This window comes from Chiloscyllium plagiosum, unplaced genomic scaffold, assembly GCF_037043375.1.
Source record: "Chiloscyllium plagiosum isolate Xiang-an unplaced genomic scaffold, Cpla_swu_hap1 HiC_scaffold_22, whole genome shotgun sequence".
Lineage (NCBI taxonomy): Eukaryota > Metazoa > Chordata > Chondrichthyes > Orectolobiformes > Hemiscylliidae > Chiloscyllium > Chiloscyllium plagiosum.
In genome coordinates this window covers 65279417-65297173 of record NW_028270160.1, presented here as the reverse complement: position 1 = coordinate 65297173, position 17757 = coordinate 65279417, and the positions used below count along the sequence as shown (strand labels likewise).

The 17757-nt window shown below is 45.7% G+C and overlaps 1 protein-coding gene across 3 annotated transcripts in view; it reads right to left on the bottom strand.

The window, feature by feature from the left end:
• Positions 1–17757, bottom strand: part of rufy2 (RUN and FYVE domain containing 2) — a 93308-nt gene that overhangs the window by 17912 nt on the left and 57639 nt on the right. For all 3 annotated transcript variants that reach the window (XM_043712253.2, XM_043712251.2, XM_043712252.2), the window contains 2 exons: positions 10943–11037; positions 9418–9466 (listed from right to left, as the gene is read on the bottom strand). In XM_043712253.2, coding sequence (XP_043568188.2) covers positions 9418–9466; positions 10943–11037 — 144 coding nt within the window. The remainder of the gene's footprint in view (positions 1–9417; positions 9467–10942; positions 11038–17757) is intronic.

The following is a 17757-nucleotide window of genomic DNA, read 5'->3' as shown; positions in this document are numbered from 1 at the left end:
GTGTGGGGCTGTGTGTGTGTGTGTGTGGGGCTGTGTGTGTGTGTGGGGCTGTGTGTGTGTGTGGGGCTGTGTGTGTGTGTGGGGCTGTGTGTGTGTGTGGGGCTGTGTGTGTGTGTGGGGCTGTGTGTGTGGGGCTGTGGCTGTGCGCTCGCCTGTGGTTGTCTGTGTATGCGTGTGTGTGTGTGGCTGTGTGCGCGTGCTCTTTGGAGACTTGCCCCACAAAGGCAGCTGCAGCACCAGTCTTGTTGTTGGGGTACAGTCTGGCTGCCCCGGTAAGGTGGTGGTGTGGGGACTTTTTGGACGGGACGGGATGGGGGTGGGGGGGGCAGTGTTGAGCAGGGAGCAGTGTTGGGTGTGGAGCAGGGTTGGAGGGGTGGGGTCGGTGTTGACGACGTTTGGCTCGTGCGCTTTGTGCTGGGGGTGGGGGGGGGGGGGGGGGGGTGAGGGGCAGTGTTGGACCGGGTTGAGGGGGTGGGTTGGAAGTGGTTTGGAGGTGTGGACGGCTGTGTTGGGGGCGGGGTCTCACACGCTGTGTACTACTGCAGTCTCCTGAATATGGAGCAGACTTTAAAAACTCCGAGCCCCACCCAAAGGGAAGGCATTTAAATCGATTTACCCAATTATCGATTATCTGAATGAAATAGAGCCTGCCCATCTCGTTCGGATAATCGAGGCTTCCCTGTAATATTTGGCTGGAAGAAAAACAGAAATTGCTGCTGAAATTCAGCAGGTTTGGAAGCATCCGTTAGGAGAAAGCAGACTCACTGTTTTTGAATCTGGTGACTCTTCATCAGAGCTGATAGCAGCTAAGAAAAAGTGGCATTATTTATACTTGGGAGGGAGAGAATCAAGGGTGTGGCTGTCTGTTATTGGAGACTCGATAGTTCGGGGCACAGATAGGTGGTTCTGTGGGGGCGAGAGAGACTCACGTTTGGTATGTTGCCTCCCAGGTGCAAGGGTACGTGATCGTGTTTTCCGGGTCCTTAAGGGGGAAGGGGAGCAGCCCGAAGTCGTGGTCCACATTGGCACCAAAAACATAGGTAGGAAGAGGGCTGAGGATGTTAGGCAGGCTTTCAGGGAGCTAGGTTGGAAGCTCAGAGTTAGAACAAACAGAGTTGTTGTCTCTGGTTTGTTACCGGTGCCACGTGATAGAGAGTCGAGGAATAGGGAGAGAGAACAGTTAAATGCATGGCTACAGGGATGGTGCAGGAGGGAGGGATTCCAGTATCTGGATAACTGGGGTTCTTTCTGGGGAAGGTGTGACCTCTATAAACAGGATGGTCTACACCTGAACCTGAGGGGCACCAGTATCCTTGGAGGGAGGTTTGCTAGTGCTCTTGGGGGGGTTTAAACTAACTCTGCAGGGGCATGGGAACCTAGACTGTAGCTTTAGGGTGCAGGATCTGGAGTATAGGGAGGTTAGGAACATGGCAATCTCAAAGGAGGGTGCCTGTAAACAGGAAAGTGGCTTGAAGTGTGTATACTTCAATGCAAGAAGTATACGAAATAAGGTAGGTGAACTTGCAGCGTGGGTTGGTACCTGGGATTTCGATGTTGCGGCTATTACGGAGACATGGGTAGAACAGGGACAGGATTGGCTGTTGCAGGTTCCAGGGTTTAAATGTTTTAATAGGGTCAGAGGTGGGGGTTTGTTTGTCAAAGATAGTATTACAGCGGTGGAAAGGACGATAGATGAAGACTCGCCATCTGAGGTAGTTTGGGCTGAGGTTAGGAATAGGAAAGGTGAGGTCACCCTGTTAGGAGTTTTCTACAGGCCTCCTAATAGTCCTAGAGACGTTGAAGAAAGGATTGCGAGGATGATTCAGGAGAAGAGTGAAAGTAATAGGTTATGGGGACTTTAACTTTCCAGATATTGACTGGGAAAGCTATAGCTCGAGTTCGTTAGATGGGTCGGTGTTTGTCCAATGTGTGCAGGAGGGTTTCCTGACACAATATGTAGACAGGCCAACAAGAGGTGAGGCCATACTGTATTTGGTTCTGGGTAACGAACCAGGCCAGGTGTTAGAATTGGAGGTAGGTGAGCACTTTGGGGACAGTGACCACAATTCGGTCACTTTTACTCGAGTGATGGAGAGGGATAAGTGTGCACTGCAGGGCAAGAGTTATAGCTGAGGGCAGGGAAATTATGATGCGGTGAGGCACGACTTAGGATGCGTGGCTTGGAAGAGTAGGCTACAAGGGAAGGGCGCAATTGATATGTGGAGCTTGTTCAAGGAGCAACTATTGAGTGTCCTTGATAAGTATGTACCTATCAGGCAGGGAGGAAAGGGTCGTGTGAGGGAGCCATGGTTTAATAAGGAATTGGAATCCCTTTTAAAGGGAAGAGGGCGGCCTATGTGAAGATGAGGCGTGAAGGTTCAATTGGGGTGATTGAGAGTTATAAGGTAGCCAGGAAGGATCTGAAGAGAGCAAAGAGCAGCAAGGAGGGGACATGAAAGGTCCTTAGTCGGTAGGATTAGGGAAAACCCTAAGGCTTTCTATAGGTATGTCAGGAATAAAAGAATGACTAGGGTAGGAATAGGTCCAGTCAAGGATAGTAGTGGGAAGTTGCGTGTGGAGGCTGAAGAGATTGGGGAGACACTGAATGAATACTTTTCGTCAGTATTCACTCAGGAACAGGACATTGTTGCCGATGTGAATATTGAGTCACAATTAATTAGAATGGACGGCTCTGAGGTATGTAGGGAAATTCTGGAAAGGGTGAAAATAGGTAAGTCCCTGATGGCATTTATCCTAGGATTCTCTGGGAAGCAAGGGTGGTGATTGCAGAGCCATTGGCCTTGATTTTTATGTCCTCGCTGTCTACAGGAATAGTGCCAGAAGACTGGAGGTTAGCAAATGTGGTACCCCTGTTCAAGAAGGGGAGTAGGGATAACCCTAGTAACTATAGACCGGTGAGTCTCACTTCTATTGTGGGCAAAGTCTTAGAGAGAATTGTAAGGGATAGAATTTATGAACATCTGGATAGGAATAATGTGATCATGGATAGTCAGCATGGTTTTGTGAAGGGCAGGTCGTGCCTCACAAACCTTATTGAATTCTTTGAGAAGGTGACTAAGGAGGTAGACCAGGGTAAAACGGTAGATGTGGTGTATATGGATTTTAGTAAGGCGTTTGATAAGGTTCCCCATGGTAGGCTACTGCAAAAAATACGGAGGTATGGCATTGAGGATGAGTTGGAGGTTTGGATTAGGAATTGGCTGGCTGGAAGAAGACAGAGGGTAGTAGTTGATGGTAAAGGTTCATCTTGGAGTGCAGTTACGCAAGGATCTGTTTTGGGACCATTGCTGTTTGTCATTTTTATAAATGATCTGGAGGAGGGGCTAGAAGGTTGGGTGAGCAAGTTTGCGGATGATACGAAAGTCGGTGGAGTTGTAGACAGTGAGGAAGGATGTGGCAGGTTACAGCAGGATATAGATAAGCTGCAGAGCTGGGCAGAAAGGTGGCAAATGGAGTTCAATGTAGGTAAGTGTGAGGTGATTCACTTTGGTTAGAGTAACAAAAAGATGGGGTACTGGGCTAATGGTCGGATACTTGGTAGTGTGGATGAGCAGAGGGATCTTGGTGTCCATGTACACAGATCTCTGAAAGTTGCCACCCAGGTAAATAGTGCGGTGAAGAAGGCATATGGTGTAAAGGCTTTTAATGGTAGAGGAATTGAGTTCCGGAGTCCTGAGGTCATGTTGCAGTTGTAAAAGACTCTGGTGCGGCCGCATCTGGTGTATTGTGCGCAGTTTTGGTCGCCATACTATAGGAAGGATGTGCAGGCACTGGAACGGGTGCAGAGGAGGTTTACCAGGATGTTGCCTGGTATGGTAGGAAGGTCGTATGAGGAAAGGCTGAGGGACTTGGGGTTGTTTTCATTGGAGAAAAGAAGGTTTAGGGGTGACTTGATTGAGGTGTACAAGATTATTAGGGGTTTAGATAGGGTTGACCATGAGAACCTTTTTCCACGTATGGAGTCAACTATTACGAGGGGGCATAGCTTTAAATTAAGGGGTGGTAGGTATAGGACAGATGTTAGGGGTAGATTCTTTACTCAGCGAGTCGTGAGTTCATGGAATGCCCTGCCAGTAGCAGTGGTGGACTCTCCCTCTTTATGGGCATTTAAACGGGCATTGGATAGGCATATGGATGATAGTGGGCTAGTGTAGGTTAGGTGGGCTTGGATCGGCGCAACATCGAGGGCCGAAGGGCCTGTACTGCGCTGTATTTTTCTATGTTCTATATTCTAAAGAGAGGTGAGCAGATAGGTGGAAATGTAAACCAGAGAGCGAGAGAGGTATGAAAGGAGCAGGCAAAACAAGGCAGTCGTTGATATTGACAGAAAAGCTGAATGAGTAATAAATGAACACTGAGAATAGGAGAGAACAGGTAGGCTATGTTGTAAACGATCCACATCATGTGATAAAAACCAAAAGAACTGCAGATCATATCAGCCATGATCTTACTGAATGGCAGAGTGGGCTTGAAGGGCCAGATGGCCTACTCCTGCTCCTAGTTCTTATGTTCACAGTGTAGATGCTGAAAATAGAAACAAAAGCAGAAATTGCTGGAAAAGCTCAGCAGATCTGGCAGCATCTGTGGAGAGAAATCAGAGTTAACATTTCAGGCCCAGTGATCTTGCCTCAGAACATGTGTGATAACAGGCCTGAGAATAGGTTGGTTGTACTAAAAGCAACCCATGTCGTGACAGGACTGGGTGTGGGGTGGGCAAAAAGACAGAAGGACAGAATTAGGCTCTCAAGTTATTGAACTCGATGTTATGGTCAATCAGAGGAAAGGCTGCAGAAACAGGCAGATTGAGAAGGACAAAGAGGGATAGCACACAAACAGACATATGGCTTGTTTGCAATTTTGATAAAGGACTATTTAAGTACCAGGATGGGCACTGTGAAATCTGATACAAAGGGATTATTTAGCAAGTCATTTCCTGATTTACCAATTATAATCACAAGTGATTATCATTGAGACATTCATTATTCCTAACCATCCATCTACTCTTAATGTACATATAAAATCTTTCCGTTTTGGCCTAGATATCTCTTGCAAGCTTTCTCTCACATTCCCCTGTCATGGCATTTGTCACTTTCTTATTATTCCTTTTTTGTTCTATCCTTTCAATCTGTCGGATCTGTACTGGTAACACCTTTGTACAAGTGTTTTCTTTCACTTTCATTATTTCATGTCCCTTGTTGACAAAGATAGTTTATTATTTTGTGGGCGGCACGGTGGCACTGCTGCCTCACAGCGCCAGAGACCCGGGTTCAATTCCCGCCTCAGGCGACTGACTGTGTGAAGTTTACACGTTCTCCGGTGTCTGCGTGGGTTTCCTCCGGGTGCTCCGGTTTCCTCCCACAGTCCAAAGATGCGCAGGTCAGGTGAATTGGCCATGCTAAATTGTCTGTCGTGTTAGGTAAGGGGTAAATGTAGGGGTATGGGTTGGTTGCGCTTCGGTGGGGCAGTGTGGACTTGTTGGGCCGAAGGGCCTGTTTCCACACTGTGAAGTAATCTAAATCTACACAAGTACAGCTCCCATCCTGGAAGGTATGCCAAGGAGTTGTATTTATTAAAGGCATTATTTTTCATCTACACGTCAGTCAATTAACATAGTTCTTCCAAATCTATTATAGTCTGCCTTATCCTTCTAAAATCAAGAACTTACTAAATTCTTGTGACTCACCATCTCTCTCTCTCCAACCTAATATTGCATTTGAGCATATTGTGGTCACTTGCCTAGGTGTGGTCAAGTTTTCAAATGAATATTTCCTGCACATTATTAAGTCTCTTGGTCAAGAAAGTTGCCCTGAATAATTTCAGAGATATGCTGCCTTTGAGACTGCTTTGAGAGCAGTCCGCTCTCCCCCGCACCCCCCCCCGCCCTCCACACTGCAAACTGTGAAGATTAAAAACTCCCACCATTTACATTTGGCTTTGTGGGCTCTGCATTTATCACAGTTATTCAGGTTCCAGACAAGGTCTTGGTGAAGCAATAATGCATGTCTCACCATTACCTGTGGATTTACAGCTTATTCTTGTAATCATTCTAGGAGCACCGCCTGTATATATAGATTTCACATCCATGAAATTCCAATCACTTGAAATCTCCTCACCTGTTGCTTGTTCTGGTAATGCCTGACAAAAAAAGAGAAAAGCTTCCAGAAGTTTCCTCAGCCAAATGCAGCTAACATAAGCTAATAATTGCACTGCACCCCTATCATGTATCTAATTAAACTGAATCTCAAAATGCTCCTGTTGCACAGCCTTTCTCTTTGTTGCTTGATTTTTCTACTATCTACATCTACTAATAAGTAGTGGGTTTTTCTAAATTCACGTTGCTTCTTCAGTCATCAGTGGGACAAATGGGTCTGTCTGTTCTTGCTTTTAGCACTCATAACCCCATAAGGTATTGCGGCAGAATTAGGCCATTTGGTCTGTCGAATCTAGTCTTTTATTTGATCATGGCTGATATGTTTCTCAGGCCTATTCCCCTCCCATCGCCCCATCTCCCCTTTTAATCAAGAACCCATTTGTCTTAAAGAACCTCAGTAACTCGGCCTTAAGAGTATTCTGCGGCAATGAATTCCACAGATTCACCATCCTCTGGCTGAATGAATTCCTCATCTCAGTATTAAAGGATAATTTCTTCACTGAGTCTGTGCTCTTGAATCCTAGTCTCTCCTACCAGTGGAGACATCTTCTCTACATTCAGGCATCCATATTCTGTTATTTTCAATTAAACCTCCTTCATCTTTCTAAACCCTTATCAAGTATGACCCAGAGTCCTCAACTGCTCTTCATATCCCCATTCTCGAGAACCTCCATTGGATCCGTTCTAAGGCCAGCACATCCTTCCTTAGATGCAAACCTATCACTGTTCACCACATTCCAAATCCGGTTTGTTCACAGCCTTATACAGGTTCAGCAGTATATTCCTGCTATTGTATTCGAGCCTTCTCAAAAATGAATGCTACATTGCATTTCCCTTCTTAACTGCCAACTTGTCTACAGGACATTTTCTGGGTTATGTTTGTTCTTTGGGTTTGCTGCCAATTGTATTGTGTTTGCCCTTTCATTCAAAGTCATCTTGCAACTTCTCTTTACATCCTGAATGCCTTGCTTAGGAGATATTAGATTATCAATTTTCATTGCTTCGTTGGGTAAAATGTGTAAATATACAACACATTCCTGAAGTTCCCAGATTTTGACCCAGGAACACTGAAGGAACAGCAGTAGGCTCACCTTGGGGAAAAAAAATCTGATGAACAGAATTTATCTCCATTTGTACAATCAAGGATTAATTGGAAGGGGTCAGTATAGTTTTGTCAGAGGAAGATTATGTTTGACAAATTTGACTGAATTCCATGAGGTGGCGATTAGGTGTGTCAATGAGGTAGTGCAGTTGATCTATGTTGACTTTAGAAAAGCTTTGAACAAGATAATGGATGGGGGTCAAGTCGTCTCTTGGGATCCAAGGAAAATTGTATCCAAAATTGGTTTGTGGTAGGAGGCAGAGATGCTGGTTGGAGTCTGCTATTGTAAATGGAAGCCTCTTTCCAGTGGCATACCACAAGCTTCGGTGTTGGGTCCTTAATGTTTGTCATCTATATTAAATATTTGGACATGAAAACAACTTATCAGCAGGTGCACAGATTATACAAAAATTGGTGGTGTGGTAAATAGTGAGGAAGAAAGCCCTAGACTACAGGATAATACAGACAGGCTCATCAAAAGAGTAACAAATGGATGTTCAATCCTAAAAAGTGTAAAGCGATGCATTTGGGAAGACAAGGAAGTACACAATGAATGGCAGGACCCTGGCCAGGATTCAGGATCAGGGAGACCTGATGAGCATGTCAACAGATCCTCGAACAGGATGATTTAAAGGTGGCATGTAGGATATTTGCTTTTATTAACTGAGCATACAAGACCTGGAGGGTGTTACAATGGAGCTGAATAGCGCAACCCACCCAGACCCATTCCCCTACATTTACCCCTTCACCTAACACTACGGGCAATTTAGCATGGCCAACTCACCTAACATGCACATCTTTGGATTGTGGGAGGAAACTGGAGCACCCGAAGGAAACCCACGCAGACACGGGGAGAATGTGCAAACTCCACACAGTCAGTCGCCTGAAGCGAGAATTGAACCCGGGTCTCTGGCGCTGTGACAGTACTAACCACTGTGCCGTCCACTAAGACACTGCCCAAGCTGGAGCACTGCTACTATGATGAGACACTAAACAAGTGAGGAGTGTTTTCCTTAGAGCAGAGAAGGTTGAGTGGGGCCCTGTTTGAGGTCTGAAAGTTTATGAGGGGCGTACACAGTGCTAACAGGAATAAACTTTTAGTCTTAATAGAGGGATCAATTACTGAGAGCATTGATTTTAAGGTAGGATGGGAGGGTTAGAATGGGGATTAAAGGAAGAGTTTTTTTTTCACCCAGAGAGTAATAGGGACTGGAACCATTACAGCATTTAAGTCATATTTCAGATGAACATTTAAAGCCATAGCACAGCTATGGGCCAAATGCTGAGAAATGGGATTAGAGCAGATAGTCGTTTGACAACAGGTGCAGACTCAATGGGCTAAAGGGAACCTTTCTGAGTTCTAATATAATTACTCACACTGCAATTACAAGTTTGGATGGTGTGTGGTTGGAAGTGACTTTACAGTTTGTGTTCCTACACACATTTACAGCCATTCATGGAGGAAAGTATGATCCCAGAGTCAGAAAACAAGTTCTGATGAAGGGTCACTGGACCTGAGACATTTACTTGCCTTTTCTCTCTACAGATGCTGCCAGACTTGCTGAGTTTCTCCATGACTTCTGTTTTTAAGTCAGAAAGCAAGGTTTCTAACATAACCGATAACAACATTCCTGTTCTAATAACATCTCCAGATCAGCTCATGGGTCATGAGTTAAAAGGAAAATATCAACACTATGCTGATCCCACACAAGTTCAGATCAAAACAAAGAACCAATAACTATTTTAGAATTTGCTGTTAAGTACAGAACGTTTTGCATGATAATTTGTGATGCTAAATAGATAATCTGCCATAACAGAATAATACTATGACAGATAACAGGAGGGGTAACATTGGGCAGATATGGTGTATTAATAACATTAAGCAGACATTTCACATTAGAGAGGGGTGTGTGGAGATGGTGGTGGGTGTAGGCGTACATCAGCCAAGATAGGAGGGCTCCATTTGGACATTGAGAAGTTCTGTTTGTCCAGCATATTGTGGAGTAGGGGCATAGGATTTGGTGTCCGTGCGTGTATTTTCACCATGGATTTGCACTAGAAAAACACTACCCTGGCATTCCTTTGCCTTACAAATGATCAGACCGCAGGAGATACAACAGTAGTAGCATTTTAATAAAATTACCTGCAATGCCTTGTTAGCTTCTTTGATTGTCTCAATTTTGAGTTTTGACCTATAAAAAGATGAGGAATGTATTCTAATAGGATAAGAATTGTAAACATTCCAAAACAAAAGCACAAAACACCAAAATATAATCAAGCCCAAGCAGCTTCATACAGAGGGGGAGCGTAGACAATCTGTCATAGAGGTGTAGGGCCACAAAGAACAGAAACAGACCCTTTGGTCCAACCAATCCATGCTGACCATAATCCCAAACTAAACTAGTCCTACCTGCCTGCACTTGGTCCATATCTCTCCAAAATGTTTTATTCATGTACTTATCAAAATGTCTTTTAAACATTGTAACTGTACTCAAAGTTTGTGCGAAGATTTGTAGCTCGGGTGCTCGTTGTTGTGGTTCTGTTTCCAGCTCGGCGAACAGAACCAAAACATTGTAACTGTACCCTTATCCTCTACTTCCTCAGGAAGTTCATTCCACATACTAACCACTGTTTTTTAAAAAACTGCCCCTCATGTTTTCTCTAAATCTTTCTCTTCTCACATTAAAAATATGCTCCCTAGTCTTGAAATTCCCCACCCTTGAGAAAAGATATCTATACCCCTCATGGTTTTGTAAACTTCTGTAAACATCCCTCAACCTCCTACTCTCCAGTGAAAAAGGTTCCAGCCTCTCCTTACAACTCAAACCCTCCATTCCCATAAATATCCTGGAAAACCTCTTTTGAACCTTCTCCAGGTTAATAATATCCTTCCTCAAAGAGGATGGCCAAAATAGGACACAGTACCCCAGAAGATGCCCACCATGCCTTGTACAATCTCAACATAATATACTAACTCATTATTCTCAAAGATCTGAGCTACAAATATTAGTGAGCTAAACATCTTAACCACCCTACCAATACGTGATGCAAACTTCAAAGAATTATATACCTGAATCCCTCGGTCTCTGTTCTAAACACTACCCAAGGCCCTATTATGAACTGCACAAGTTCTGCTCTTGTTTGTTTTACCAAAGTGCAATACCTCTTATTTATCCAAATTAACTCCATCTGCCACTCTTCAGCCCACTGACCCAAATGATTAAGAACCTGTGGACGGGGGAATATCAAGGAGACGACAGATCGCAAGATGGGAGGCAGGGGTGTGAGAGGAGAAGGAAGAGAACAAGGGAGACAGACCTAAATTTGGGTGGTTGTGAGGGGAGAAAGGCAAATCATGGGTATCACAGATGTAGAACCAATATCAAAACAGCTGGAAACAGAACATTAGAACAGGAGGTCACTCATTCTTTCAAGCCTGTTCCACATTTAATTACATGATGAAGGAAATAAGAGTAATAGCTTCTAGTATGAAGAATCAGAGGTGGTACCATAACTCCCCCAATTCCCACAAATGTTGACTGGGGGGCATCACACCCACCTCTCACACAGACCCTCACTGTACCCCAGAGATAAGCAACACCTTGATGAGAGCAAGGAAGAGACATATGCAAAAGCCCCAGTGTATCAACATGAATAGGATGGTTTACTCGCTGAGTTTGCAGCCCAGCTCTTGCAGAGCCTGCTCCTGCTCTTCACAGATCGTCTGCAGTTGTCCATTCTCTTCCTGCAAGTGAAGGAACTCCTGTGAAATAAATGAGCTCAGATTACATCAACTGGCTCCTACATAGAAACATAGACAATAGGTGCAGGAGTAGGCCATTCAGCCCTTCAAGCCTGCACCATCATTCAATATGATCATGGAATCTCAGTATTGCACTGTCGCCCTTTCCCCTTGATCCCTTTCACCACAAGGGCCACATCCAGCTCCCTCTGGTCCCGACAGCTTCCTGTGGGAGAGAATTCCACAGGTTCAACAACTCAGTGAAGAAATTCTTCCTCATCTCAGTCCTGAATGGCTTATCTCTTTTTCTTAGACTGTGACCCCATGTTCTGGACCTGCCCAACAGTGGGAACATTTTTCCCATATCTAGTCTGTCTAGTCCCATCAGGATTTTATATGTTTCTATGAGATCCCCCTTCAGTCTTCTAAATTCCAGCAAATAAAAGCCCAGTTAATCCGGTCTTTCCTCGTATGTCAGGATGTCCTTCCTCAGTCTAAAAGACGAAAACTGCACATAATACTCAAAATGTGGCCTCACCAAGGCCCTGTATAATTGCAGCAAGACATCCTTATTCCGATACTCAAATCCTCTCGTTATGAAGGAGAGTATGCCATCAGCTTTCCTCACCACCTCCATGCCAACCTTCTGCCACAATTCCACCGTGACTCCCAAGTCTTGTTGCACCTCACCTTTTCCTAAACTGTCACCATTCAGATAATAATCTTCCCTCCTGTTTTTGTGACCAAAGTGATAACCTCACATTTATCCACATTATATTGCACTTGCCAAGTACTTGCCCACTCAGCCAGTGTGCCCAAATCATCCTACAGCCTCTTAGCATCCTCCTCAGCACACACTGCCACCCAGCTTAGTGTCATCTGCAAATTTGGAGATATGGCATTCAATTCTTTCTTCCAAACGTTAATGTATATTGTGAACCGCTGAGGTCCCAGAAGTGAACTTTGTGGCACACTACTTGTCACTGCCTGCCACTCTGAAAAGGACCCGTTTATTCCAACTCTCTGCTTCCTGGCAACCAGTTCTATATCCATGTCAATACATTACCTCCAATACCATGAGCTTTAATTTTCCTAACATTATGTGGAACCTTGTCAAAAGCCTCTTGAAAGTGCAGATGCATAGCATCTACTGATTCACCATTGCCTACTGGTCACATCCTCAAAAACATTCCCGAAAATTTGTCAAGCATGATTTCCCTTTAGTGAATACATGCTGTCTGGGACCGATTCTGTCACTGCTTTCCAAATGCTTAGTCATTACATTCTTAAATGATCAACTCCAGCATTTTCCCCACCACTGATGTCAGGCTAACTAGACTATAATTCCTCATTTTCTCTCTCACTTATTTAAAAAAAGTGGAGTTACATTAACTACCCTCCAGTCCATTGGAACTCTTCCAGAGTCTACAGAATGCTGGAAAATGGTCAACAATGCATCCACTATTTCTAGGGCCACTTCTATTTGCTTTATTAATACAACCTTATACAGTGCTGCAGATCTGAAAATGTGTTGCTGGAAAAGCGCAGCAGGTCAGGCAGCATCCAGGGAACAGGAGAATCGACGTTTCGGGCATAAGCCCTTCTTCAGTGCTGCAGATACCTGGTCACCATGGTGTCCCTCTCAGCTCCTCTGATCAAGGAACAGGATACCCCTAAAGACCCAATGGCACAGCCAGACCACATCAACAGCAATCCCTACAGCCCACCCAACTCTCCCCACAACAGGCTACTCAGTGCAGTAATTGGAAATTGTGTTACAAATACTAACCAGATTTCAGATAGCCCAGTATGTAATCTGTAAATCCCTGGCATGATTCATTTGGTGTTCTCTTCCTCTAACACACTCAACCAAAAACAAATGTAAGATAAGAAATCATATATTGTGCAAATGGATTGCAAGAGACTATGTGAAACTTGTCTAATGGGCAGGAAACAGCAAGGAGGATAAGGGACTCCTTTTCAGTCTGGCAACCTGTAACCAGTGGGGTTCCATAGGGATCAGTGCTGGGACCACAACAGTTTACAGTATTTATTAATGACGTGGAGGAAGGAAAACAAATGTACTGTGGCCAAATTTCAATATGACAAAAATAGGTGGAAAGACAAGTTGCAAAAGGGATACAAAGTTTAGAGACATATTGTAGGCAAATGGACGATAATGTTCAAAAATGTAAAGTTGTTTATTTTGGAAGGGAGAACAGAAGAGCAGAGTATTATCTAAAATGAGAAAAACTGGAGACAGCTGCAACTCAAAGGGACTTGGGGATACTTATGAATGAATCAGGAAGGCCAATGGAGAACGTTGGCCCTTATATCAAAGAGGTTGGAATATAATACTGGGGAGGAATATAATTACTGCAGCTGTATGAGGCACTAATGAAACTATATCTGGGAGCAGAGAACATAGAAAAATACAGCGCAGTACAGGCCCTTTGGCCCTCGATGTTGCGCCGATCCAAGCCCACCTAACCTACACGAGCTCACTATCCTTCATATGCCTATCCAATGCCCGTTTAAATGCCCATAAAGAGGGAGAGTCCACCACTGCTACTGGCAGGGCATTCCATGAACTCACGACTCGCTGAGTAAAGAACCTACCCCTAACATCTGTCCTATACCTACCACCCCTTAAATTTAAAGCTATGCCCCCTCGTAATAACTGACTCCATACGTGGAAAAAGGTTCTCATGGTCAACCCTATCTAAACCCCTAATCATCTTGTACACCTCTATCAAGTCATCCCTAAACCTTCTTTTCTCCAATGAAAACAGCCCCAAGTGCCTCAGCCTTTCCTCATACAACCTTCCTACGACCAGGCAACATCCTGGTAAACCTCCTCTGCACCCGTTCCAATGCCTCCACATCCTTCCTATAGTATGGCGACCAAAACTGCGCACAATACTCCAGATGCGGCCGCATCAGAGTCTTATTCAACTGCAACATGACCTCAGGACTCCGGAACTCAATTCCTCTACCAATAAAAGCCAGTACGCCATATGCCTTCTTCACAGCACTATTTACCTGGGTAGCAACTTTCAGAGATCTGTGTACATGGATGCCAAGATCCCTCCGCTCATCCACACTACTAAGTATCCGACCATTAGCCCAGTACCCCCACTTCTTCTTACTCTTACCAAAGTGAATCACTTCACACTTACCGACATTGAACTCCATTTGCCACCTTTCTGCCCAGCTCTGCAGTTTATCTATATCCCGCTGTAACCCGACACATCCTTCCTCACTGTCAACAACTCCACCGACTTTCGTATCATCCGCAAACTTGCTCACCCAACCTTCTAGCCCCTCCTCCAGGTCATTTATAAAAATGACAAACAGCAAAGGTCCCAAAACAGATCCTTGCGGAACACCGCTAGTAACTGCACTCCAAGATGAACCTTTACCATCAACTACTACCCTCTGTCTTCTTCCAGCCAGCCAATTCCTAATCCAAACCTCCAACTCACCCTCAATGCCATACCTCCGTATTTTGTTGCAGTAGCCTATCATGGGGAACCTTATCAAACGCCTTACTAAAATCCATATACACCACATCTACTGCTTTACCCTCGTCCACCTCTTTAGTCACCTTCTCAAAAGAATTCAATAAGATTTGTGAGGCACGACCTGCCCTTCACAAAACCATGCTGACTATCCTTGATCACATTATTCCTATCCAGATGTTCATAAATCCTATCCCTTACAATTCTCTCTAAGACTTTGCCCACAACAGAAGTGAGACTCACCGGCCTATAGTTACTAGGATTATCCCTACTCCCCTTCTTGAACAAGGGAACCACATTTGCTATCCTCCTGTCTACTGGCACGATTCCTGTAGACAACGAGGACATAAAAATCAAGGCCAATGGCTCTGCAATCTCCTCCCTTGCTTCCCAGAGAATCCTAGGGTAAATGCCATCAGGCCCAGGGGACTTATCTATTTTCACCCTTTCCAGAATTTCCAATACCTCTTCCCTACATACCTCAAAGCCGTCCATTCTAATTAATTGTGACTCAGTATTCACATCGGCAACAATGTCCTGTTCCTGAGTGAATATTGACGAAAAGTATTCATTCAGTGTCTCCCCAATCTCTTCAGCCTCCACACGCAACTTCCCACTACTATCCTTGACTGGACCTATTCCTACCCTAGTCATTCTTTTATTCCTGGAGAAAGTGAGGTCTGCAGACGCTGGAGATCAAAGCTGAAACTTTATTGCTGGAACAGCACAGGTCAGGCAGCATCTAGGGAACAGAAGATTCGACGTTTCGGGCACATGCCCTTCTTCAGGAATGAGCAGAGAGTGTTCAGCAGGAGAAGATAAAAGGTAGGGAGGAGGGACTTGGAGGAGGGGCGTTGGAAATGTGATAGGTGGAAAGAGGTCAAGGTGAGGGTGATAGGTCGGAGTAGGGTGGAGGCGGAGAGGTCAAGAAGACGACTGCAGGTCAGGAAGGCGGTGCCGGGCTGGAGGGATTCGGCTGAGACAAGGTGGGGGGAGGGGGGGGATGAAGAAACTGGTGAAGTCCAAGTTCATCCCCTGTGGTTGGAGGGTTCCCAGTCGGAAGATAAGACGCTCCTCCTCCGACCGTCGCGTTGTTGTGGTTTGGCGGTGGATGAGTCCAATGACCTGCATATCCTCGGTGGAGTGGGAGGGGGAGTTGAAATGCTGTGCTACAGGGTGATTGGGTTGGTTCGTCCGGGTGGCCCAGAGGTGCTCTCTGAATCGCTCCGCAAGTAGGCGGCCTGTCTCCCCAATATAGAGGAGGCCACACCGGCTGCAGCAGATAATGTGGGTGGAGGTGCAGGTGAATCTGTGGCGGATATGGAAGTTTCCTTTGGGGCCTTGGAGAGAAGTGAGGGGGGAGGTGTGGGCGCAAGTGTTGCACCTCCTGCGGTTGCAAGGGAAGGTGCCGGGAGTGGAGGTTGGGTTGGTGGGGGGTATGGATCTGACAAGGGAGTCGCGGAGGGAGTGGTCTCTACGGAAAGCTGATAGAGGAGGGGAGGGAAATATATCCTTGGTGGTGGGGTCCGTTTGGAGGTGGCGGAAGTGACGGCGGATGATGCGCTGTACATGGAGATTGGTGGGGTGGTAGGTGAGGACCAGTGGGGTTCTGTCCTGGTGGCGGTTGGAGGGGCGGGGCTCAAGGGCGGAGGAGCGGGAAGTGGAGGAGATGCGGTGGAGGGCATCGTCGATCACGTTGGGGGGGAAATTGCGGTCCTTGAAGAAGGAGCAAAGATAGTATTACAGTGGTGGAAAGGACGATGGATGAAGACTCGCCATCTGAGGTAGTTTGGGCCACAACAACGCGACGGTCGGAGGAGGAGCGTCTTATCTTCCGACTGGGAACCCTCCAACCACAGGGGATGAACTTGGACTTCACCAGTTTCTTCATCCCCCCTCCCCCCACCTTGTCTCAGCCGAATCCCTCCAGCCCGGCACCACCTTCCTGACCTGCAGTCTTCTTCTTGACCTCTCCGCCTCCACCCTACTCTGACCTATCACCCTCACCTTGACCTCTTTCCACCTATCACATTTCCAACGCCCCTCCTCCAAGTCCCTCCTCCCTACCTTTTATCTTCTCCTGCTGAACACTCTCTGCTCATTCCTGAAGAAGGGCATGTGCCCGAAACGTCGAATCCTCTGTTCCCTAGATGCTGCCTGACCTGCTGTGCTGTTCCAGCAATAAAGTTTCAGCATTCTTTTATTCCTGACATACCTATAGAAAGCCTTAGGATTTTCCCTAATCCTACCAACTAAGGATTTTTCATGTCCCCTCCTTGCTGCTCTTAGCTCTCTTTTCAGATCCTTCCTGGCTACCTTATAACTCTCAATCACCCCAACGGAACCTTCACGCCTCATCTTTACATAGGCCGCCCTCTTCCCTTTAACAAGGGATTCCAATTCCTTATTAAACCATGGCTCCCTCACACGACCCTTTCCTCCCTGCCTGACAGGTACACACTTATCAAGGACACTCAATAGTTGCTCCTTGAACAAGCTCCACATATCAATTGCGCCCTTCCCTTGAAGCCTACATTTCCAAGCCACGCATCCTAAGTCGTGCCTCACCGCATCATAATTTCCCTGTCCCCAGCTACAACTCTTGCCCTGCAGTGCACACTTATCCCTCTCCATCACTAGAGTAAAAGTCACTGAATTGTGGTCACTGTCCCCAAAGTGTTCACCTACATCCAATTCCAACACCTGGCCTGGTTCGTTACCCAGAACCAAATCCAGTATGGCCTCACCTCTTGTTGGCCTGTCTACATATTGTGTCAGGAAACCCTCCTGCACACATTGGACAAACACCGATCCATCTAACGAACTTGAGCTATAGCTTTCCCAGTCAATATCTGGAAAGTTAAAGACCCCCATAACAACTACCCTATTACTTTCACTCTTCTCCTGAATCATCCTCGCAATCCTTTCTTCAACGTCTCTAGGACTATTAGGAGGCCTGTAGAAAACTCCTAACAGAGTGACCTCATCTTTCCTATTCCTAACCTCAGCCCAAACTACCTCAGATGGCGAGTCTTCATCCATCGTCCTTTCCACCACTGTAATACTATCTTTGACAAGCAATGCCACACCTCCCTCTCTTTTACCCCCACCTCTGACCCTACTAAAACATTTAAACCCTGGAACCTGCAACAGCCAATCCTGTCCCTGTTCTACCCATGTCTCCGTAATAGCCACAACATCAAAATCCCAGGTACCAACC